This window comes from Portunus trituberculatus, chromosome 20, assembly GCF_017591435.1.
Source record: "Portunus trituberculatus isolate SZX2019 chromosome 20, ASM1759143v1, whole genome shotgun sequence".
Lineage (NCBI taxonomy): Eukaryota > Metazoa > Arthropoda > Malacostraca > Decapoda > Portunidae > Portunus > Portunus trituberculatus.
The window spans coordinates 267,569-291,900 of NC_059274.1; the positions used below are offsets into that span (position 1 = coordinate 267,569).

The 24,332-nt window shown below is 36.0% G+C and overlaps 2 protein-coding genes across 3 annotated transcripts in view; one reads left to right on the forward strand and one right to left on the reverse strand.

The window, feature by feature from the left end:
• Window positions 1-14,608, forward strand: part of LOC123506508 (coatomer subunit alpha-like) — a 39,176-nt gene extending 24,568 nt beyond the window's left edge. For both annotated transcript variants that reach the window (XM_045258638.1, XM_045258639.1), the window contains exons 6-22: window positions 7,230-7,456; window positions 7,703-7,942; window positions 8,268-8,362; window positions 8,750-8,885; window positions 9,078-9,194; window positions 9,402-9,541; window positions 9,786-9,993; window positions 10,156-10,335; window positions 10,542-10,775; window positions 10,942-11,184; window positions 11,492-11,623; window positions 11,874-12,018; window positions 12,243-12,469; window positions 12,579-12,773; window positions 12,949-13,053; window positions 13,258-13,557; window positions 13,982-14,608. In XM_045258638.1, the coding sequence (XP_045114573.1) occupies window positions 7,230-7,456; window positions 7,703-7,942; window positions 8,268-8,362; window positions 8,750-8,885; window positions 9,078-9,194; window positions 9,402-9,541; window positions 9,786-9,993; window positions 10,156-10,335; window positions 10,542-10,775; window positions 10,942-11,184; window positions 11,492-11,623; window positions 11,874-12,018; window positions 12,243-12,469; window positions 12,579-12,773; window positions 12,949-13,053; window positions 13,258-13,557; window positions 13,982-14,218 (3,161 nt within the window). In that variant the 3' untranslated portion in view covers window positions 14,219-14,608. The remainder of the gene's footprint in view (window positions 1-7,229; window positions 7,457-7,702; window positions 7,943-8,267; window positions 8,363-8,749; window positions 8,886-9,077; window positions 9,195-9,401; window positions 9,542-9,785; window positions 9,994-10,155; window positions 10,336-10,541; window positions 10,776-10,941; window positions 11,185-11,491; window positions 11,624-11,873; window positions 12,019-12,242; window positions 12,470-12,578; window positions 12,774-12,948; window positions 13,054-13,257; window positions 13,558-13,981) is intronic.
• Window positions 14,609-15,978: 1,370 nt separating this feature from the next.
• Window positions 15,979-20,395, reverse strand: LOC123506661 (probable G-protein coupled receptor Mth-like 1). Its single transcript, XM_045258908.1, is given in 9 exon segments — window positions 15,979-17,473; window positions 17,931-18,020; window positions 18,241-18,436; window positions 18,541-18,632; window positions 18,862-18,945; window positions 19,139-19,217; window positions 19,323-19,865; window positions 19,868-20,371; window positions 20,374-20,395. Coding segments are annotated over 9 exon segments (2,040 nt in total). The 3' UTR covers window positions 15,979-17,043.
• Between the last annotated feature and the right edge of the window lie 3,937 nt (window positions 20,396-24,332).

The window sequence follows — 24,332 nt, forward strand, 5'->3', positions numbered from 1 at the left end:
AATGGTGGAATGTTAGAAACTTAGTAATGACAGATGAGTGAGTCACTCTGTGTGTGTGTGTGTGTGTGTGTGTGTGTGTGTGTGTGTGTGTGTGTGTGTGTGTGTGTGTGATTCACCTCAGTCGTCTGCTGGTCACTGAGCCAGTCTTCCCCATTACGGAGCTAGCTCAGGGCTCATAGACCGATCTTCGGGTAGGATTGAGACCACATCACACACAACACACACCGGGAAAGCGAGGCCACAACCCCTCGAGTTACATCCCGTATCTATTTACTGCTAGGTGAACAGGGGCCACACATTAAGAGGCTTGCCCATTTGCCTTGCCGCTTACCGGGACTCGAACCTGGCCCTCTCGATTGTGAGTCGAGCGTGCTAACCACTACACTACACGGTGTGTAGTGTGTATGTGTATGTGTGTATTTACATAGTTGTATTTACCTAGTTGTAGTTTTTACAGGGCCTGGCCTTTATGCTCGTGTGGCCCCATCTCCATATCTACACTTATCCAATCTTACTTTAAAAGTATGCACACTCGTTGCAGACACTACTTCTTCATTTAAACTGTTCCACGTGTCAATACATCTTTGTGGGAAACTATATTTTTTAACATCTCTCAGACATCTTTCTTTTCTCTGTTTTTTACTATGCGATCTTGTGCTTTGAATGTCATATTCTTCTCTCAGGATCAGTTTCTCATTATCCACTTGGTCCATTCTGTTGATCAATTTATAAACTTGTATCAGATCTCTCTCTCTTCTTTGTTCCAGGGTTGGCAGATCCATAGCCTTTAGTCTCTCCTCATATGTCATCCCTTCAAATTCTGGAACCATTCTTGTAGCCATTTTTTGTAGTCTCTCCAACTTTCCTTATGTGTTTCTTTTTATGAGGGGTCCACACTACTCCTGCATATTCCAATCTGGGTCTTATTATAGTACTTATCAATTTCTTCATCATTTCTTTGTCCATGTAGTGAAATGCTACTCCAATATTCCTTAGCAAATTATATGTTTCTCTAAAAATTCTATCAATATGGCTTACTGGTTGATTGTTTTCTTCCATCGTCACTCCTAAGTCCTTTTCCTTTTTACTTTCTCCAGTTCTACTCCATCTCCCATCTTATAGATTCCCACAGGTCGTCTTTCACTCTTTCCCATTTCCATGACATGGCTTTTGTTCACATTGAATTCCATTTCCCACTTTTTACTCCATTCCCAGATCTTATTTAGGTCTTCTTGCAGTATTTCACAATCCTCCTTTTGCTTTATAACTCTGCACAGTTTCGTATCATCTGCAAACAGATTTATGTAGCTGTTCACTCCTTCTGGCATGTCGTTAATATAAATGAGGAAAAGTATTGGTGCCAATACTGACCCCTGTGGCACTCCGCTTTCTACTGCTCTCCACTTGGACTTCATATCTTTAACTACCATCCTTATTTCTCTCCCCCTCAAATAATTTTCTATCCATCTCAATGTGCTTCCTTTTAAGCCACCCTTCTCCTCTAACTTCCACAGTAATCTTGCATGTGGCACTTTGTCAAATGCCTTTTTTAAATCCAAATAAATACAGTCAACCCATCCTCTCTCTCTTGTACTCTATCAACTATTCTAGAATAGAAACTCAATAAATTAGTTACACAAGACCGTCTTTTCTAAAACCAAATTGGCTATTTGATATTAATTTGTTGTCTTCAAGGAACTCGATCCATTGTTTCTTTATTATTCTTTCACACATCTTGCATATTACACTAGTTAGTGATACCGGTCTGTAATTTAAAGGTTCTTCCTTCCTTCCGCTCTTATATATGGGAACCACCTCAGCTCTTTTCCATTCTACTGGTACTGTTCCATTTTCTATTGAGCATTTTATGATGTTGTATATAGGACTTGCTAGTTCTTCCCTACATTCTTTCAGTATTCTGTCTGAGACTTCATCCGGTCCCATTGCCTTCTCTTCATCCAGTTCCTTCATTAACTCTTTTATTTCAAGCTTGGTTACTTTAATCTCTTTCATATAGACTCTCTCTCTATTACCCTGTGGCCTTTCAAATTTGGATTCCTTAGTAAAGACCTCCTGTAATTTATTATTTAATAGTTCTGCCATACTTTTTGGGTCTTCCACTATCCCGTTCTCTCCTGTGTGTGTGTGTGTGTGTGTGTGTGTGTGTGTGTGTGTGTGTGTGTGTGTGTGTGTATGTGTGTGTGAGGGGTGAAGAGGGAGATGGAGAGGAGGCTTGTCACCCTTGCTTGTCACCTTCACCCCAACTCCTGATACCTTAATGCTGGTAGTGAGAGAGAGAGAGAGAGAGAGAGAGAGAGAGAGAGAGAGAGAGAGAGAGAGAGAGATTGTAATGCGTGTGTCTCATTTCACATGATAGAATTCAGTGCTTCTTCCTTAGATACATTTATTGCAAATGTTTCCATAATTATAAATAATAATATTGAAAAATATGAACCAACAGCGCTGAGCTCTTCTTATTGCATGAGTTTTCCTGTCGTCACTTGTTTTCCTTGATATATGTAGTGAGTTGCTGTTGAAAAGATTTTCACAGAGGAAGTGTAATATTACCTATTGTTTTATTATTATTATTACTATTATAGATGGCTTTTTTTTATGTATTTCTTATTAGAAATTATGCAATGAAGCAGTATAATTGTCATTTTTTTTTCACATTTGCTAAGCATCTTGAAAATATATAATACTGATCCATAAGTTGTAAACTGGTATTCTAAACATGAAGTCCTACAAAATACACTGGCAGGTCATCAGTTTGGTAAGAGTTTGCCTTCAAAGGAGGAAGTACTGCTCCTTCCTTGCTTGCTCCTTGCTGATAAACAGTTTGCCAGTGTTTGTGTTTAAAAGGATATTATAATCAAGTTTACAAAGCCTTATTGCTTTGTGTGCTGACTGCTATAGCAGCTGAAAAATGGCATCACAAAGCAGTGCAGGGAGGCGGTGGCATAGTGGATAAGGTGGTGAACGTGGGATCAGGCAGACGTCCACACGTAGGTTCGAATCCCACCACGTACAGCCTCAAAACACTTTGCCATTTGTCGAGTGGTTTAAAGTTACCTACATATCTCCATGATACCCAGGTTCTAGGTGGTTACACTCAAGATGAGCTTGGGCGGTGATATGGGCCCTAATGTGGGTACCACTATAAATAAAATTGCCTGCGCCACTAATGGGCGGAAGCTGAACAGCGCTTCTAATACACTCTTCAAGTGTGCCTACAGGCGCTATAGGCCTTACCGTAAAAAAAAAAAAAAAAAAAAAAAAGTGGTGTGAAAATATATTTCATGAGTAAGTCAAGTGACCTAGCACAGTGTCTGTTGTGCAAGAAAGATTATTCACGAAAGGGACGTGGAATGACATCTTTCAAAAACCACTTGAAGTCAGTGCATAAAGAACAGTTTGATGAGTTAATGGCAAAAAAGAGAAAGAAGTTGGAAGAAAAAGTAAATATAGAAGAAACACCTTTGCAAAAACCAAAGACAGATGCTAAGCAAAGGAATGTTGCTGAGTATTTTCAGAATGTAGAATTATGGGATGCTTCTAACCCTAAGGCAAAGAAACTGGATAAATGCTTAGCAGAAAATGTTAGTCATGGATGAATTAAATACTTTCAAAGAGAGAAGTATCACCTATCAGGACACCATTTGAACTCATTTGGCAGTATTTTGGTTCTCCCACCTTGTTTTTATTTGTTACTTCTCCTGTTGTCTGCATGGTCTAATGCTGAAGCAGGCTTTTTTTTTTATCTATTTATTTTTTTATTTATTTTCCCCTCTTGGTAAGAGCGTTTGACGTTAAAACATATGCATCCGCATTTTAGCAAAGACTGGTATCTGCATCCACATTTGCATCCGCAAAATGACATTCGCATATACATCCGCATCCGTGGATGTCTGAATTTCGGCATCCTATACATCTCTAATCAGGATTAAATATGGTCATTAGAGAAAGCTCACTGGCATATAAATCTTTGCTAGTACAGGCACATTGTAATAAAATATTAGATGCTTAGATAACTGCACTTAAGCCACAGCCATCACTTGATGTGCACGTCCCTTACACCATTTTGTCATTTTATGAATAGTCCACCCACTGCCTGCACAATTAGGTGACTCTTATTTGACTGAGTTGGCTAAGCACCAACCACCAGTATCTCTACATGGAGAGAATTTTTATGTACGTGCTTCATAGTGGCTGCCCTGTGTTGTGGTCTACTAAGGTCTGTTGTCTTGTGTCTATCTATGAAGTGTTACTGCTTCGTAGCACAGGCCTTGTGTAATGCTGCAGTGAAAGATGATGTTTGGATAACTAATTACCGACAATCTGAAACTGCTTTTAGATTGAATTTTTACATTTATACATATTTTTTCATTCATAGTAATATCCATAAGTCATAAAAGTTCAACATTTGATATCAAGCAAGAATTTAATTAACTTAAGCTTGCAGTTAATATAAATAAGAATTGTAGTTTATATGTATGCCTGTGATTTCACTTAGAGAAAAAGATGTATGTGTGCGTGTGTATGCGTGTGTGCTGTGTGTTGAGACGTGTGTATCCATCTGCCTGGATTGAATTTCCACATAAATACTGTCTGTTAAGTTTTCATGTCGCATCATAAAAGTAGAAAACAGACAGTCTTAAGTAGCTGAAAGTGAGTGAAGTAACTCCAAAAGAATAGGAATTATTGGACTGGAGCCAAGAAAATTTCTTCCTCTCCTTGCTTTGGTTTGTTGCTGGTGTTATCAAACCAGTGGCCAGGTAGTGGTCTGAGCTGTACTGAGGATAGGCATAGTCATAGCTTATTTGAACCCGCTGATTGGAGTTAACGAAGAAATACATACTAGGTTGTAATGTCCTTTAATATACTTTCCTATCCACTCTTTATTATAATGTAGAACAGTGGTTCTCAAACTTTTCAAATTTAAGGAACCCTTTTACACTTCTGATATTTGGTGGAAATCCCTACAACCCCTGAACCCAATATAGATAGAACCGCCCCCACATGTAATTACAGGCGCTAAATGGACATGGACTTTATGTAGTCACTTAGTATCTTCTCTCTCTCTCTCTCTCTCTCTCTCTCTCTCTCTCTCTCTCTCTCTCTCTCTCTCTCTCTCTCTCTCTCTCTCTCTCTCTCCCCTAAAATGCAAATGATTTCATCCCTTTGATATTTAATCTTATCCATTCTTGTTTGTATTACGTATGAAAGTATATAGATTTTTACCACTGAATCCTTGAAAGGTCTTTACAGAACTCTTGGGATCCACAGAACTCTGTTAGAGAACCACTGATCTAGAGTATGCTTAACTCTCCTTGAAATTTTTTTATGCAATACAAATAATAGATAAAAAAAAATCTTCACTAATAAGACCACAAGTGAATTGAGTGAGCTCTGAGTGACTTTATCCTTGATCTGCCTCTAGTTCTTTCAAAGGGTGCCTTTGCTGTACAGGTCACCCACCTCATGGTGTAGTAGACTGGTGATGAACTTTTTTATTAATCTCTTGAGTCTTGGTGGTGCAGAGTCTGGGGGTAAAGTTGCCTCCACTTAATAGGGGAAGAGGAAGTGTCAGTGGTGGTGGGTGAGGAAGCCAGTCACTACGGGTACCAGCGTGAGTAGTGCCTCTGCTGCAAGTCTGGATTTTCTTCTGTTTGTTTCAGATTACTGTGTGTCTGCTTTTTATTTCTTAATTTCTTTTGTGTGTATCAATGTGCATGTCAAAGTTACTAAAATGTAATTGTTTGTTTGGTGTTGCATGAAAATGTATGCTTTTTTTTTTTTTTTTTTATTATTTTTTTGCATGTGCATCCTGCATCCTAAGGTATTAGATTCTGCCAAGAATATCTGCCAGTACCTAAAGAAATCATGAACTATGTAATTTCACATATTACTTTAGTGTAGCATATTCTTTTTCTATATTAATTGTATATATGCTAATATTCATGATATAAACTATTTATGCTAACTTGTGTTGTGTGGTGGTTGTGGTGTACATTTTGTGGGTGCTTTTGTGGCTTATATCTTGTAAAGGTCTGAGTTCTTAGTTGTTAAGTCTACAGTGGTAAAGCCTGAACATCCCTATTTTTAAAGTCTCATTTGTGCAGTGTGTAGCAAATTTTTTTGTTGTATTACAGTGTTTTTCCTCTTTGCAAATTCAGAACTCATATAATTTCTTTTTGTTTTTTGATGGGGAAATATGTATCCCTAGTATATTTTTGTATCTATATTGCTAATGCAACTTTGAATGTAAATGCTGTTGACAGGAATAGAGCTGGTCAGCAAGAACTAGAGGTGGTCTTAGAGCCTAACAATTCAATTGGTAATTTGTGTGGTTTATTCATAAATGATCCTGGACACTGAAAATTCAAAAGTTTAGGATATTAGCAGTGGAACTGAGTTAGCTTAGACATGTATGTTTGAAGAGATCATGCACTCAGAGTAATGAGTGCATATAAAATGCCAGACGTCTTGGAAGAGATAAATTGTGCTATGAGGTTACTTTCCCAGTGCAAGTTACCCTCAGTAGATAGATTGATTGGAAGTTTGTTTGTGAACCCTTTTTGTTGAATACATAAAAATTCTCCCATTTTTTTACATTGTCCATATAAAGTACATGGGACTGTGTGAAGAACTGCAATGGTTTGTGTTTGCTGTGTTCATGATACATTACTTCTCATTCAGGAGTGATCTATATCTTGAGATTACAAAGTTTTGCAGTAGGTCACTATAATTTAAGATTTGAAAGTAGAAATAAAGATGAGCTTTGTTTACAATGGCAACTTTCCTGTAATCACTTTCCATAGCATTTGTATTTTGTATGATATATATATATATATATATATATATATATATATATATATATATATATATATATATATATATATATATATATATACATATATATATATGCATGTGGTTGATAGATTTATAAGATTCATTAGTTAATTACATATTCAAATATCTGAGAATGATTCATAGTTATGGTTTTCCTTGGCCCATGGCAGTATTTTCTTAAGTGGCAGGCTTTCTTATGTATATATAATATTGAGATGGTTTGGCTTCACAGTAATTGCTTTAACTGGCAGGATTTATGAGTCAGCAGGGCAAAATTCTGCACAAATGTGAATGTCATATAGACCAGGCTTTACCTAATCCAGTTAGTAATGATAGCAGGTGTGATGTTGAAATGTGAAATATACCTGCTGTTACAGGACTACGCAAGAAGAATGTGTCGCCCGGCATGGGTGGGCTGGTGGGTGGAGATGACCATCATACCAGAAATCCAGAATTATTCAGCACGGGAGATGCCACTGTACGCCACGTGCTGGAGGGCCATGACCGTGGTGTCAACTGGGCTGCCTTCCATCCCACCCTGCCTCTCATCATATCGGGGTCAGATGACAGGCAGGTCAAGCTGTGGAGGATGAATGAGAGCAAGGTGAGTTTTCATTCTTAGAATCATACTGTTTTAGGTTGTGAATGAGATACAGTGAATATTGATGATAGGCAGTGCTTGGTGGTTCATTAGAGAAACACAAAAATGACTACTTTTCATCATGATTGAATTATGCAAAGATAAAGTCTTTGAACAAAATCAAAGCTAACTTCATCATCTGTTCTGGGCTTTCTGATGTACGGATGGTATTGATTTCAATACATTTACAAGTATGAATGGTGTTGGCAGGCCTGGGAGGTGGATTCCTGCCGTGGGCACTACAACAATGTGTCCTGCGTCATGTTTCATCCAAGGCAAGAGCTGATTCTCTCCAACTCTGAGGATAAGTCCATCAGGGTGTGGGACATGGCCAAGCGGATTTGCCTCCACAACTTCCGCCGTGATCATGACCGCTTCTGGGTGTTGGCTGCCCATCCCACCTTGAACCTCTTTGCTGCTGGCCATGACAGTGGAATGGTCATCTTCAAAGTATGAGAATAGAGACATGTGTTGGTTTACAGCAGCTGTCTGTACTGAGTCTGATTTATGTGATTCAAGGTGTTATTTTTGCTCATTGTCTTGTCATGGAGAAAAAATTACAAGGTTTAAGGCTTTGATTTAGGTTAAATTCAATTGTTTATGGGTTTAGAAGAATCTATTCAGTTTTGTAAACATACACAGCAGTTTGACATCAAGAAAGTGTATTTACTCTCTCTCTCTCTCTCTCTCTCTCTCTCTCTCTCTCTCTCTCTCTCTCTCTCTCTCTCTCTCTCTCTCTCTCTCTCTCACTACAAAATGCTATGTTTTGGTGCAGCTGGAGCGTGAGAGGCCGGCCTATGCACAGCATGGCAACCTCCTTTACTACGTGAAGGAGCGCTTCCTCCGCCGTCTGGACCTCACCAAAAACAAGTGAGGAATTATAGACATAATTTTTTCTGCCTACATTATACTTTTCCTATATCTTCAACACACTGTATTAAGAAATCATACTTTCCAATACTATGAAATATTGTTAAGTGAATAATTACTTTTATACAGTGAGCAGCATATGTAGTATTAAAGTAAAGTTATCTGTTGGATGTATTTGTCCTGCTGTGCACTGCCTGAGCTCTTGGTGTATAATAGTGTGGTCCATGTGACTCTTCCTTTCCACCAGGGACTGATAAGGCTAAGAGTGTAAATGGTGTGCATAGGAGTGTGTGGTGCTTTACTGGATTACCTAGTGTGGGATTGCTGATCTGGTATGAATAAATAAATTAATAGATAATAAAGCCCTAACATTGGTGGTGTCCCCAGGGATGTGGCAGTGATGCAGCTGCGTGCAGGCTCTCGCTCCCCTGTGTACAGCATGTCCTTCAATCCAGCTGAGCATGCCATCCTCCTCAACAGCCGCACCCACAATCTGGACAACAGCACTTATGATCTCTATCAGGTATGGTCACCCTCTTTTCCTCCATGCTCCTCAAGATCCATTGTATCATTTCCAGAGTTCCACATACTGCATAGAATGCCTCCTTAGATTTTCAGATAACTATTTATGTCATTAACTTGTTGAAATAAAGAGTGTTTAATTGTGTTTAAAAGACAAGTGTTATTTGGAATGTAAGGTGAACTTGTGTTTCAGATCCCCAAAGATTCAGACCCACAAAATCCTGACACCCCTGACTCAAAGCGCTCAGCTGGCCTCACTGCTGTCTGGGTGGCCAGAAACAGGTTTGCTGTCATGGACAAAAGCCACCAAGTGAGTGTGAACTATTTCCATTGTGTTTTTGTGGGTGAAATAGTGAAAATGGTCTTGAGTTGGGCAGTCGTCATTTCCACTTTAGCATATTTTCAGTGACCATACGTCTTAGTTATTTTTGGAATTGCTTAAACATATAGTAATATGCTGTTTTCATGTGTAAGCTTGGTACTAATCACTGTGATTGTCTGTTATGTTGGTTATCAGCTGGTAATTAAGAACATGCAGAATGAGGTGACCAAGAAGGTGACAACACAGCCATGTGATGAAATCTTCTATGCTGGTACTGGTATGCTGCTGCTGCGAGATAGTGATGGGGTGTCTCTCTTTGATGTTCAGCAGAAGAGGTCAGTTAATTTAAATTTCCAGCCATACATTTGTTTTTGTTTTTTGTTACAAAAGAATTCTACACATAAAGTAAATTTACTTTTGAGTTAAACTGTGCTGAATGTGACAAAATAAACAAGTTTTGGGTGTAACTTTAGATTATTAGATAGTTTTATGGTGTATTCATCTTTTTTCACTTGGTAACAAAAAAGATTAGAGACTAGCAGTTGATAATGTAATTAAAATGTATCATGTGACATACAGAGTACTAGGCACGGCACGCATTGCCAAGTGCCGCTATGTGGTGTGGTCTGGCAACATGACCACAGTGGCACTCTTATCCAAGCACACCATCCTCATCTGCAATCGCAAGCTGGAGCGACTCTGTTCCATCACTGAGACTAACCGAGTCAAGTCCGGCTCCTGGGATGACAGTGGAGTGTTTGTGTACACAACCAGCAATCACATCAAGGTAACCAATGTGCTGTCTAGGCAATGGAGGATGTATTGGTTGTTAATAATTTCTTATGCATTAATTTCTTAACTGTAATGGGAGATTTTCTTGATTTTGTATTCTTAAAAAACTAATATTTACTGACCTTTTCTATAAAGCTTTATAATTTCTCCTTTACAGTATGCCCTAACCAATGGTGACCATGGAATAATTCGCACTCTGGAGCTTCCCGTGTATGTGACACGTGTGTCTGGCAGCTCTGTGTACTGCCTGGACAGACAGGCTACACCTCGTGTCCTCACTATTGATCCCACAGAGTTCCGCTTCAAGTTGGCTCTTGTTCAGCGCAAGTATGATGAGGTAAGGTTATATTTCTTAGTTCTTTCTTTCACACCACTTTTCCGGAATGCAGAATGCTTTCATTACTTTGCATGAGGTAAACTTACAACCCACAAATATCATTCCTTGGAAATTTTGTTGCCTGCTTTGTTTTACTGACAATGTTGTATAATGATTTGTACATTTTTCAACTAGGAAATTGTGCTGATTTTTTTGTCTTGCCTCAGGTTCTGCAGATGGTGCGTGGAGCTAAGCTGGTGGGTCAGTCTATCATCGCCTACCTGCAGAAGAAGGGTTATCCTGAAGTGGCTCTCCACTTTGTGAAGGATGAGCGAACAAGATTTCTCCTTGCTCTTGAATGTGGTAACATTGATGTGGCTTTAGATGCTGCCAAGGCCCTGGATGATAAAGGCTGCTGGGAGAAGCTAGCTGAACATGCTCTTCTTCATGGCAACCACCCAGTAAGTCTTTCATCCTTTTTGCATGAGGATTGTCCTTTTCTTCTCTAACTTTTTTACATTTTTATTCTATTAAAGTAAGATTAGTTATTTGAATGGTAATAAGTGTAATGTGATCTTAAAGTGAAGAGTGTTTACGTGGAGTGGTATTGATGTGATGGTACTACAGGTGGTGGAGTACTGCTACCAGCAAACCAAGAACTATGACAAGCTCTCCTTCCTGTACCTCATCACGGGGAACCTTGCCAAGCTGCGCCGCATGATGAAGATCAATGAGATTCGCAAAGACTACGAGGGCTGGTATACCAATGCCCTCTACCTGGGGGATGTGCCTGAGAGGATTCGTGTCCTGAAGGCTTGTGGCAAAACATCCCTGGCTCTGCTCACAGCCACAACCCATGGATTCACACAGGTCAGAATCTCTTGTTACAGAGTATTCAGTATTGAACTTGGCTGATAAATGTCACTGGAGTCTCTGCTGTGAATTTTTGTTACTGAATTGTATTGTATTTGTATTTGTTGTTTTTAAGCCATTGAGGCTATTTTTCTTTGTCTATCTATGGCATTCATATGCAAGATTCTTCAAGTAGTAGTATATATTTATTATGAATAATGAGACTTGTTTCATTATTTATGAATTATGTAATATGTTCTTTTTACTTAGAATTGGCACTTATTTTCATGATAGCATAATGATAACATTGAATTTTGTGTTGCAGGAGGCTGAGTCACTGGCTGCCCATGTGGAAGAAGGAGTGATGTATGAGCCTCTTCCTAATGCACAGCTCCTGCAGCCACCTGTACCTGTGTACCCAAGTGACACAGCTTGGCCGCTCCTCACCGTAGCCAAGGTGAGCAAGTGTGCTACACCTATTAGCTTCTTGATACATCCATTGAAATGTTTGTTCACATCTACTCACTAGTTTTATCATTATTTCAGTAGTAATCTTATCATTCTAATTTAGACCTTTCTCTGCACATTGTACGGAGTAATAACTAAGTCATGTTGTACTGGCTATTCATCACTTCATGTTATTTATGTAAACAGTGAACCATTAGTGTGACATTTTGCATCATGTACTAATTAAACTGTATGTTCAGGGCTTCTTTGATAGTGCTGTGGGCAGTGGGAAGAATGCTGCTACAGCCTCAGCTATGGCAGTCTCTGTGGATGATGCTGGTGACATAGCTGGAGATGGATGGGGAGATGAGGATGAAGATGATGATGTGGATGTTCCCATGGAAGGTGAGGATGAAAGAAAATAAATTCACGAATGTTTCTGTTTATCTCACTACAGCCTCATTCTCTTTAGGGACATTAGTGTTTCCATCTGCCCTTGCAGTTCTCACATGGATGCATTGTAATGAGGTATTTCTAAAAGAACCTCAGTTTCATTTGCATACAAACATTTTTTAGCTCTTCCTCTTCAGTATGTCAAACTCCACCATGATAATGTCATTGTATTTCAGGGGGTGAGGGTGAAGGTGGAGGCTGGGAAGTGGAGGACGACCTGGATCTGCCACCTGATTTGGAGGGCGTTAGCACAGCTGGAGCTACAGATGGTGAGGATGGTTACTTTGTACCACCACCACGTGGCCATCCTCCCACCCAGGGCTGGACACAGCGCAGCCACCTTGCCCTTGATCATGTGCTGGCTGGAGCATTTGAGTCTGCTACACGTCTCTTACATGACCAGGTGTGTTTTTTTACATTTCAAAAATTTAATGAATTTACAAATTTGTGTTCATTACATTATTATTTAGCATGCTTAGAATTTTGTACACTCAATTGTTTGATGTCTGCAGGTTGGGGTGGTGAACTTTGAGCCATACCGCTCGCTCTTCCTGTCATCATTTGCTCATTGCCGCACAAGTTACCCAGGAGCGCCAGGGCTACCCTCGCTCTTCTCCTACCCTGCTCGTAACTGGCGCACAGCCACTCACAAGGATCATCTTCCTGCCCTGGGTTTGAAGCTCTCAAGCCTCATGGATAGACTCAAAGTATGCCACATTCTTTAATGTACATTAATGAAAAAAAAGTAAAATTGAAAAACCTATTTTGAGGATGATTTATTCACTAGTGGAAAAAAGTAGTAACATGTTTCATTAAATTAAAACAGGAAGCTTCTCTTCACGAGTGAAAAAAGTAGTTATATGTTTCATTAATTTAAAACAGGAAGCTTCTCAGCTTACAACTGCAGCCAAGTTCACAGAAGCTGTTGACAAACTGAGAGGGATCCTGCTGGCTATACCATTACTTGTTGTAGACACTAAACAAGAGGTAAGTGAAATCAAACCCACACAAGGCAACAAGTATGTGGCCCTGTCATAATTCTAGTGTACATGAAAAAAGTTATATGTTTCCTCAAGTTCTTTAAATTTCAAGCAAAATTTGTTGTCATCCATTGCTCAAGATTGTAATGAACATACATATCTATCACAGACATTTCCTTTTTTTGTCTGACAAATACCATGTGTGCATCAGGTGAGTGAAGCACAAAACTTGCTACGAGTGTGTAAGGAGTATGTGGTGGGCATCAGCATGGAGCTCTACCGCAAGGGCTTGGGTAAGGCAACACCTGAAGAGCAGTGTCGATCCCTGGAGCTGGCTGCGTACTTCACCCACTGTGAGCTGCAGCCAGGCCACCAAATTCTCACTCTGAGAACAGCTGTCAATTTGGCCTTCAAAATGAAGAATTATAAAATGGCCATGAGCTTTGGTCGCCGTCTCCTTAACTTAGGACCAAGACCCGAGATTGCCCAGAACATCAGAAAAGTGGTTCAGGTGAGTCCAGTAGGAGTGCCTGTGGGAATGTGTTTCTGTAGCAATAGTCTGCTCCTTCATCCCCGCCCATCTCTTGTCTCCTCTCCTCTCCTTTCCTCTCTCTGCCCACAGCCCTACATTATGTTGACAAACCCACAGTCCTTCACCATAGCCTCCCCCTCTCTCTCTCTCTCTCTCTTTTCCAATATACACTAGCTGAAATTAATCTTCCAATTTGAAATATATGGGAAAGTTAAGCCATAATTGTAACATTTCATTCTGTTTATTTCTTGGATTATATCAACATATTTCTAATTGCAACATTCATATCAGCTAATCAAGTGGGATCAGAAGAGCAAAATATATCTTGATAAAAAACATCCTACCTCCCTTATTTTAACTCTTCACTATTGGTTCTTCAAAAAAAATTTTTTTTTTTTTGCAGGTGTGTGAGAAGAACCCTGTAGATGAGGTTTCCCTTCAATATGACGAACACAATCCCTTCACTGTGTGTGCGTCCTCTTATGTACCCATCTACCGTGGCAAGCCTGAGGTGCAGTGTCCCCTGTGTGGTGCCTCCTACCTGCCAGAACACCGTGGCATCACTTGCACTGTTTGCACTGTTGCCCAAGTAGGAAAGGACTGTGTGGGCCTCAGAATATCTCCATTGCAGTTCCGGTAGACAGATGGGAGACTTCTCTTGGCTGCTGATCTGTTAGAAAGTGAATAGTCTTTAGCAGATAGTCTTTAGCACTTGCTTATTCCTGCCCAGTTATGTGTATGTGTAGAAATAAGAAATTTATTTGTCAAGTTGCATATTCCTTGCCTATTATTTGTATGTGTAGAACTAAGAAATTTATTTGTCAAGTTTGGCAAGTTTAAGATGATAATATATATTATGTGAAATACAAAACTACACTATTGGTCTTAGTTAATCAACTTTCTGATATTTCCTTTAGTGAAGCAATTGTTTTCTTTTTGTTTGATACTGGATATATTTTTAACTACTATGTTTTACTAATATTGTTATGCATATCATAAAATATTTATTTGAAATAAATATGGAATGAAGGTTTATTGTTTCCTCAACCTTATCTCTTTCTATTCCTTCAAACAACCTTTCTGCACACACCTCTAGGATACCTTTCTCTTCTGTGATCCTGGAATAAGTTTACAAAAGTTAAATGCCTAATTTTTCACTTCGATACCTGAACTTTCACCCTTTCCTATATATACATAACCTAACTTTGGCCTTTTCCTAAACCCTCCCTGCTTCACACTATTGATCCTCCCAAAGTTAGATCAATCACTTTAAGCTTTAAACTCCAAAAAACTTTTCATGGCACACCAAGCATGCTCATGTACACTTCTACCTTAATGCATCTTCATAATGAATACCATCCTTATTAGGTATGTGTCCTCTCTGTGTCTCTGCTATGTAGGCCACCTCCAGTCAGTGGCATACTAAGGGGGGGGGGTCTGCCCCAGGTGACAACCAGAGGGGGTTGCCATATGAAGAATACAAAATTGTATAAAAATTCTTGGATAATACTCATAACCCTTTGCAAAAAGATAAGGATGACACATTAGTACATTACATAAAATTACCCTACTATGGCCATTTGAGTTTCATGATTTTGAAAAAACTTAATCACTTACTGAAACAACACTTTCCAGAAAGAAAGTTCAACTTTATTTTCTGGAACTCTTATACTCTGAAATCCTTCTTTCCTTACAAAGATTCAATTCCTTCATTCCTAATATCTAGTGTAGTGTATGAATATGTACATATATATATATATATATATATATATATATATATATATATATATATATATATATATATATATATATATATATATATATATATATATATATATATATATATATATATATATATATATATATATATATATATATATATATATATATATATATATATATATATATATATATATATATATATATATATATATATATATATATATATATATATATATATATATATATATATATATATATATATATATATATATATATATATATATATATATATATATATATATATATATATATATATATATATATATATATATATATATATATATATATATATATATATATATATATATATATATATATATATATATATATATATATATATATATATATATATATATATATATATATATATATATATATATATATATATATATATATATATATATATATATATATATATATATATATATATATATATATATATATATATATATATATATATATATATATATATATATATATATATATATATATATATATATATATATATATATATATATATATATATATATAATATATATAATGTATCAATATGAAGATTTGCATACAGATTGAAATACAACATGTAATGTATAAAAAAGGACTTAGATAAAGTCGAAGTAGTTTTTATTGCTTTTTACTAAATCTGAAAATATTCATGGTTGCAGTGATACCAATAATTGTTTACCTACACAAATTTTCATCACTAACACAACATTCTGGCCTTAATTGTGCATGCCCTTAGTGATTTGACTACAAAAATACATTTGATGCAACATAACTTATCAAACAAATAGTGCAATCAAGATAATCTATAATCAATGAGCAAAATATTATAATTACTTTTTTTCTACTGGTTCACTATAAAGACTGCCAAAAATTTTGTGCACCTCCCAAACCCAAGAAGAAGAAGCAGAGGGATTAATTAGCTCTACAAGCAACTCCAAAATGTTGTTAGTAATTTGGAGGTCTTTGAAGTTTCAGTAGCAGTTTGGAGCAGTCTGAAAATTATGTAGAATATGGCTTTCTTTTTCTCTCATAAGCTGTATAAAGTTTAGTCTAAAGAAGAGTTGCTCAGCAGCCACTGATAGCTAAAGGTGTGATTGTTTGGCTCAGATTGATTGATTGATCAAATGTAGGTCACCAAGATGCTCATTTTTTTTTTCTTTAAATATTGAACACATAATTAATACAGTTGTTGCCATATATCTTTAATGACTCAGTAGTGGATTGATTATAATTATCAGTCATTGATACACCTTTATTTTCCCAGCCAATTTCTCTGATAAAATCTGTGGATTTTGTTGTAAGTGTAATCACCATCTTATTTATTGCCTCTTCCCAAAACACATTTTAGCACAAAAATTATCCATGAAAGGTAAAAAATCTTACAAACAAAAATCTTTACCTCATCTGCTAACATTTCCCCCCTCCCCCCAAAAAAAACCTATATGTGGCAAGACATTCGTGACAGACTTAGCAAACCTCATTGTTTCTGAATAGAAAAGAATAAAACAAACTTGAATTAATGGCAAACGACTTATGATTGGTGTTCTTAGCTACAATACATATTTTCCTTTGCTATGGCGCAGTTCATCTTTATGAAGGACATCCCACAGAAGAAGAAAAAAAGAAGAAAAGAAGAAGAAAGAAGAAAATATAATAGAGACAACACAATAATAGGAACTAACACTGCGTGTCAGTTTTTTCATGATTAAAGACACTGCAGTCTGCTTCTGGTGAATGAGATATGGTGATGCCACCATCATGTTCCAAGGCAGATGGACTCTGTGAATCAAGGTCACCTTGGTTGGCTATTGAAAGAGAAAATTTTGAAAATTTCAAAGAACTGAGTGTTAACAGACTTGACTGTATAGACGATGATGAGAGTTTCTTGCTGACTTGTGATGTGAGGCTGCTAAGTGGAGCCAGGCAGGTCTCCTTGGCATCTGGACAGCACCAGCAGCAGCAATGGCGAAAGACTTTCCTAATTTGATTCCAAAACTTGAAGACCAGTGGAAACTTCTTCTTCAGGTGTTTATGTTTGCCTCTATTGGCAATAAAAATTACAAATACAAAGAATCCTTGCAATGTGTTCACCGTATCAGTTAAAGCCCTGTGGGTGTAAAATGCACTCCATTAATGGTGACACCATGAAGATATCCACACTATCACTTGCAACAAATCATTCAAAATTGCTACATCATGAAAACAATTATAATTAAGTTGTGACTTCAGGAACATAAAACAGATGATGTAACAGTAATACAACCAACAACATATCAATCTACTAATCAGTCTCTACACAACACCTATTCCTGAGAACTCTCTCTTCAGGGAATGGTCACTGGCTATGACTATTTACTCCTATCCCTACATTCTCTTTCCAGACTTTTATCTCACATGTCTCAATGCTCCCTCTGTAGGCTCTTATTTCACTGGAGATTTTCCTCTTATGCACACTGCATCCATCACACTTACTCATTTTCTTTTAGTTGTTTGGTCTTTTGCAGTTATTTATGTGACATAATACTTTAGAAATACAATTCAAAACAAATGCCAGTTTCACTCACCACATTTCAGGAGGTGGAATAAGCCAAGACAAAATTTCTGTCACCCAGCAAAGTGACATCACCACCAGCAGAGAGAACTGTTGCTTGAAACTGGAATGAAATACAGATTCAGATAAAGACAATATAAATCTCTTGATGCTATTATACTATCTGATTCAAATTCCGCTCTCCACAGAGATCTTTGTCATCCCAGAATATAATAACAATGAAAATAACAAAAATAATAACAATTAGTCACTGGAATTTTTGGGATATTTTGTATAACTATTTAAAAATAGATCACATGAGGATCAAATGTTCTAACACTTACTTCGATATATAGTCACGTTTGCGGCGAATGTGTTCTTTTGGTATCTCATCAGTGTTTTCTGAGACGTTTCCTTTCAGCTCAGTGATCTGATTTTCAACTTTCCTGCAGGTCCAGTACGTATTGATAATGAAGGCAATGTTGAGAGCAAACAGGAAGCCAATGGGTCCATAGAAATATAGGAAGAGTCTTGTTGGATCTGAGTGTAAAACCGAAAAAAGTATATACTACACAATATTTCTCAATGCTAGTATACATATCTACACTATAGTAAACTTGTCTAAATTTAAAGTTGTCCATTACCATCGAAGAAACACATGCTCCGTGTAAGATGAGGCTTCCATACTCCAGGCACATCTTCTGGGGCAAAGAAGTGCATGCACACCGTTATGATCCTGCAAGGTGTTATTAAGGATCAGAGCTTCATAAACGCAAGTGATTTCAAGATGACCAGGGATCCATTTGATTAATGTGACAGATAATGAAAAGCTAACATCCTGACATTGTATGTGTTATGTCTACATTAATTTACAAAATTTATTAATCTATTCCAAGGTTACTCATTAAAAAAGAAAACAAAATCACTTAGTTATTCATTACCACTAGTCCCAATAACTTTCTTACGTGATAGCAACTGGTGTCCCGAAAGCGTAAAGCACGTAGACCCAGATGGGAATGACTGAGGCTGCACGGAACTTGTTGAGGCTCCTGGAAGATGTGAACTGTGCGTTACTCACTTGTGTTATTGAGTGCACTTGATATATATTTGATCACACACTTTCTCGGAATGCAATGCTAAGGCAACAGTTCTCTGAGAGAGAGAGAGAGAGAGAGAGAGAGAGAGAGAGAGAGAGAGAGAGAGAGAGAGAGAGAGAGAGAGAGGAGCCAGCATAAAACTCACCTAATTTTTCTCCACACCTCAATGCACAAGACGTTCAGCCAGAAGAAAGTGGACAGGAAACTAAACTGAAGCATAATTCCTGCAAAAAACAAAATAATGCATTGCTTAAATCACTCCTTTCATCAAAGAAATGCGTTACCAACAAAGGCACTGTAGGCAAAGAAAGGCCCAACACTCAACTCACCCATAAATAAACATGTGTTAGTCTTCCAGTCCTTGCTGAACATATCCTGGGCGAACAGGTTGGCGTAGGCCACCATGAGGGAGAAGACGTGAAACAATTGATACCACCCGCCACCGCTAAGCAGCTCGGGAACCACACAGTAGCAGCCCACCGTCAGGAGCAGGAAGAGGAAGGAAATAACTTGAAGTATCGGGAATAGGACTTTTCGTATCCTCGACCACAGTTTCGTTGGCTCCTTGATGCACACTATTGCCATGTCTTCAACTATCTCCCGACCATCATTAAACTTATCCACACAATATTCCATCGCCGTCAAAATATCGTCATGGAAGTGATAACGACCTCTGCTGTCAATGTTGGGTTCGTTCACCACTGTTTGGAACTGGCATGTTGGCCTTCCATACACTACTCTGTAATCGTTGGGAGGATAAGTGAAGACAGGCTTGAAGTCCGTGAAGTTGGAGGGAACACACCGATACAGCATTTGGCTCATTTCCTCGCCATCAGGGCAACACTTGCGCACACAAATATGTCCCTCGCATTTTTTCGCTGCTGGTCTGGGTGTGAGTAGCAAAAATTGACGGAGTAAGTGTCTGATCCGTTGGAGTTAACGTAGCCATCAACGCAAAGGTTAGGAGGGTAAGTGTAGTGATCCTTAACATGACCGTCAGCTGGGTGCCAGACGTGAACGAGCCCTGTTGGAACTGATAACAAATAGGATTGTTTTGGAGTTAACGGTACCGATCTCAGAGGAATTGAGGTGCAGTTTAAGGGGTTATAGTGATTCTCAATAACCGGAAACTGTACGGGTCTTTTCTCCAAGCTTATGGACATGGGAGGTGCAAGAATGGCAGGGGTGGTGGCGTTCTGGCACTTTCCATGCTTCAGTGCCTGTCCGCTGGGACAGCACTTGGGTACCGAAGGCGGGGCAACACACATCTTCATGTTCCAAGTCAAGTCGCGGCGCAGATCGGCGCAGTAGTCGTTGACGCGGAGGCCTGTCATCTCACCGGCATCTACGAGAACAACATCACCGCGTTCCCGCAAATAAAACTTCCTTCACTGTAAGTCATGAAGCGATGGTTCTTTTCGGGCAGGTCACGTCATGCACGGCCACGCTCAAGTCAGCCACGGGAACCTGCATGACAGATGGAGAAGAAAGGATTATAATTGTTCATTCATTCTTAGCTTAGAAGAATGTGCACTTATGAAGTACTGTTATCATAGGTAACATATCCTTCCCATGATCAGATGAAGTACTCTGCAGATGAAGATAAAGGAGGTTCATTACACAAGGGTATGTCAGCGTGAAAGACGACTGAACTATCGTTTGCTTACCCTAATGTCCTCGAAATCAATATTTTTACTGTCAATGTAGGCGTCGGAAAGGAAGCGCCGGCAGCCGTCAGGAGTTGGTTCTGGACAAGAGCACACCACCAGTTGATCCGCGCGTGTCGGCACCCTGCCGTCCTCTAGCCGTGGGTCCACCACAGTGGTCCTGGCACGCTGCCTCCCGTTATTTTGCGTAGATGTGTTCTCTACTTTTTGAGTGGTGGTGGTGACGTCCTCCAGTTCCTGGGGCCCCTTGCCCACACACAAACAGCATGTTTGGCACAGCACGACCAAGGCTATCACCACAGAGCACCTCATCATGGTTGGCTGACGTCTGTCCGCTGTACGTGAAGGGGCTGATGGACTGCCGCAATCTTCTTGTCAGTATTTTATCGTCCACTACAACGTCCATGCTAGCAAAACTTGTCTTGCCAAGAAAGCAGCAGTTCAGAACCAAGTTTTATTCACTACACACATCATTCATTTTTTTTTTTTTTTTTGTTGAGACAGGTTTATAACACACCAAGTATACGTATATATGTATAGATGGTGCTTGATGACATACCCCAATGTATCACATGTGCCTTATATACGACCAGCATGGAAGGGAGTTCAATACTACGCGCAAATTCAAGTAAAAACTACGCATCACAACAGTCTTGAAGAACATTACCTCTCACTGCGCCAGCAAGTGAGAAACTGAAGAAGGCAGAAGCTGGCATTTGTTGCACGCCACACAGCTGACGCCACAGCTCACCCCAGCCACTCTTCTCTCACCTGTCATCTAAGCTCCGCCCATCTTTACTTTCCTAGTTCTACTCCCCGATGCAGCCACAGGTGAATAAATTACTTGTGCTTACATTATATGAGTGAATTGATATCACAAATATCTGGAAGGAGCATTGCCGTATGCATATTTAAAGCCAGAAGAGCTATACTGGAAGAATACTGCGAGTTGCACCTAGTAGTATTAGTAGATTGGGAAAAAAAAGGCTGCGTCTCCTCACCACAAACCACCAGCACCACCTCTACCCACAGCTACATTTACTTCAGAGAATCATACTATTAGGAGAAGGTGGGGTAAGACGGACCACTTATTGAGTTTAGAAACCACATTTATATGATTTTTTGGGGTTTGTGAGTTTATGGTGGTGCTTTGGGATGTGACCTTCGAAGTCCACACCCGGGCTACGGTTTTTTTTTTTTTAAAGAAAAACAGTGAAGCACGAGAATTTACAAAGTAATATTTTTTCTTGAGCCAAAAGTAAAATGATGGGGTAAGACGGACCCCCAGGGGTCCATCTTAGCCCGCAAACTGAACATGAAGAAACAAATCCTTATTGGCATAATGGACATATAAAAAACTCTTCATCGTCATCATCATAACCCTTCACATTGCTCATGAGCCAAATTTATTGGTACATATCAAACGAACGAACAGAAAAAAAAAAACCTCTCCCTAATCATCATCTATCCCTGCACAACTTAATGTCATAAATTACACAAAAAACCTCTTCCTCAGCATCATCATCATCATCTATCCCTGCACATTGCTCATGAGCCCATCCTTTGCAATTAGCACAACAAACCCACTCTTCCCCACTCATAAGGTCTATCTTACCCCATTAGTAAATATTCAAATGTCGAAACGCTTACCAAAGTATATATATGTTTACTATACCAATTTATGACATCTATATATCATGTATACACTCATGGACATGTATAACATAAGCGCTAAATCATTATAATAATTATTGCAATATAAAACAAGCAGCGTCTTACCTTGTGCGTATAACATCAGCACTGCATAAAATGACAAATTTTCCTCTGTGAAGCACAAGGGAAACTTAGCGTGCACTGGTAGTGATGATGTCATTGTTGGGAGACGGGAAGGACATCTAAGAGTAAAATTTAAAAACTCGCTGGTTATGCTTGGATTTAGAAAGGGGGTTCCGTCTTACCCCATGCGTCCGTCTTACCCACCTTTCTATATATATATATATATATATATATATATATATATATATATATATATATATATATATATATATATATATATATATATATATATATATATATATATATATATATATATATATATATATATATATATATATATATATATATATATATATATATATATATATATATATATATATATATATATATATATATATATATATATATATATATATATATATATATATATATATATATATATATATATATATATATATATATATATATATATATATATATATATATATATATATATATATATATATATATATATATATATATATATATATATATATATATATATATATATATATATATATATATATATATATATATATATATATATATATATATATATATATATATATATATATATATATATATATATATATATATATATATATATATATATATATATATATATATATATATATATATATATATATATATATATATATATATATATATATATATATATATATATATATATATATATATATATATATATATATATATATATATATATATATATATATATATATATATATATATATATATATATATATATATATATATATATATATATATATATATATATATATATATATATATATATATATATATATATATATATATATATATATATATATATATATATATATATATATATATATATATATATATATATATATATATATATATATATATATATATATATATATATATATATATATATATATATATATATATATATATATATATATATATATATATATATATATATATATATATATATATATATATATATATATATATATATATATATATATATATATATATATATATATATATATATATATATATATATATATATATATATATATATATATATATATATATATATATATATATATATATATATATATATATATATATATATATATATATATATATATATATATATATATATATATATATATATATATATATATATATATATATATATATATATATATATATATATATATATATATATATATATATATATATATATATATATATATATATATATATATATATATATATATATATATATATATATATATATATATATATATATATATATATATATATATATATATATATATATATATATATATATATATATATATATATATATATATATATATATATATATATATATATATATATATATATATATATATATATATATATATATATATATATATATATATATATATATATATATATATATATATATATATATATATATATATATATATATATATATATATATATATATATATATATATATATATATATATATATATATATATATATATATATATATATATATATATATATATATATATATATATATATATATATATATATATATATATATATATATATATATATATATACATATATACATACACACACATATATATATATATACATATATATATATACATATACACATACACACATATATATATATATATATATATATATATATATATATATATATATATATATATATATACATACATATATATATACATATATATATATATATATATATATATATATATATATATATATATATATATATATATATATATATATATATAT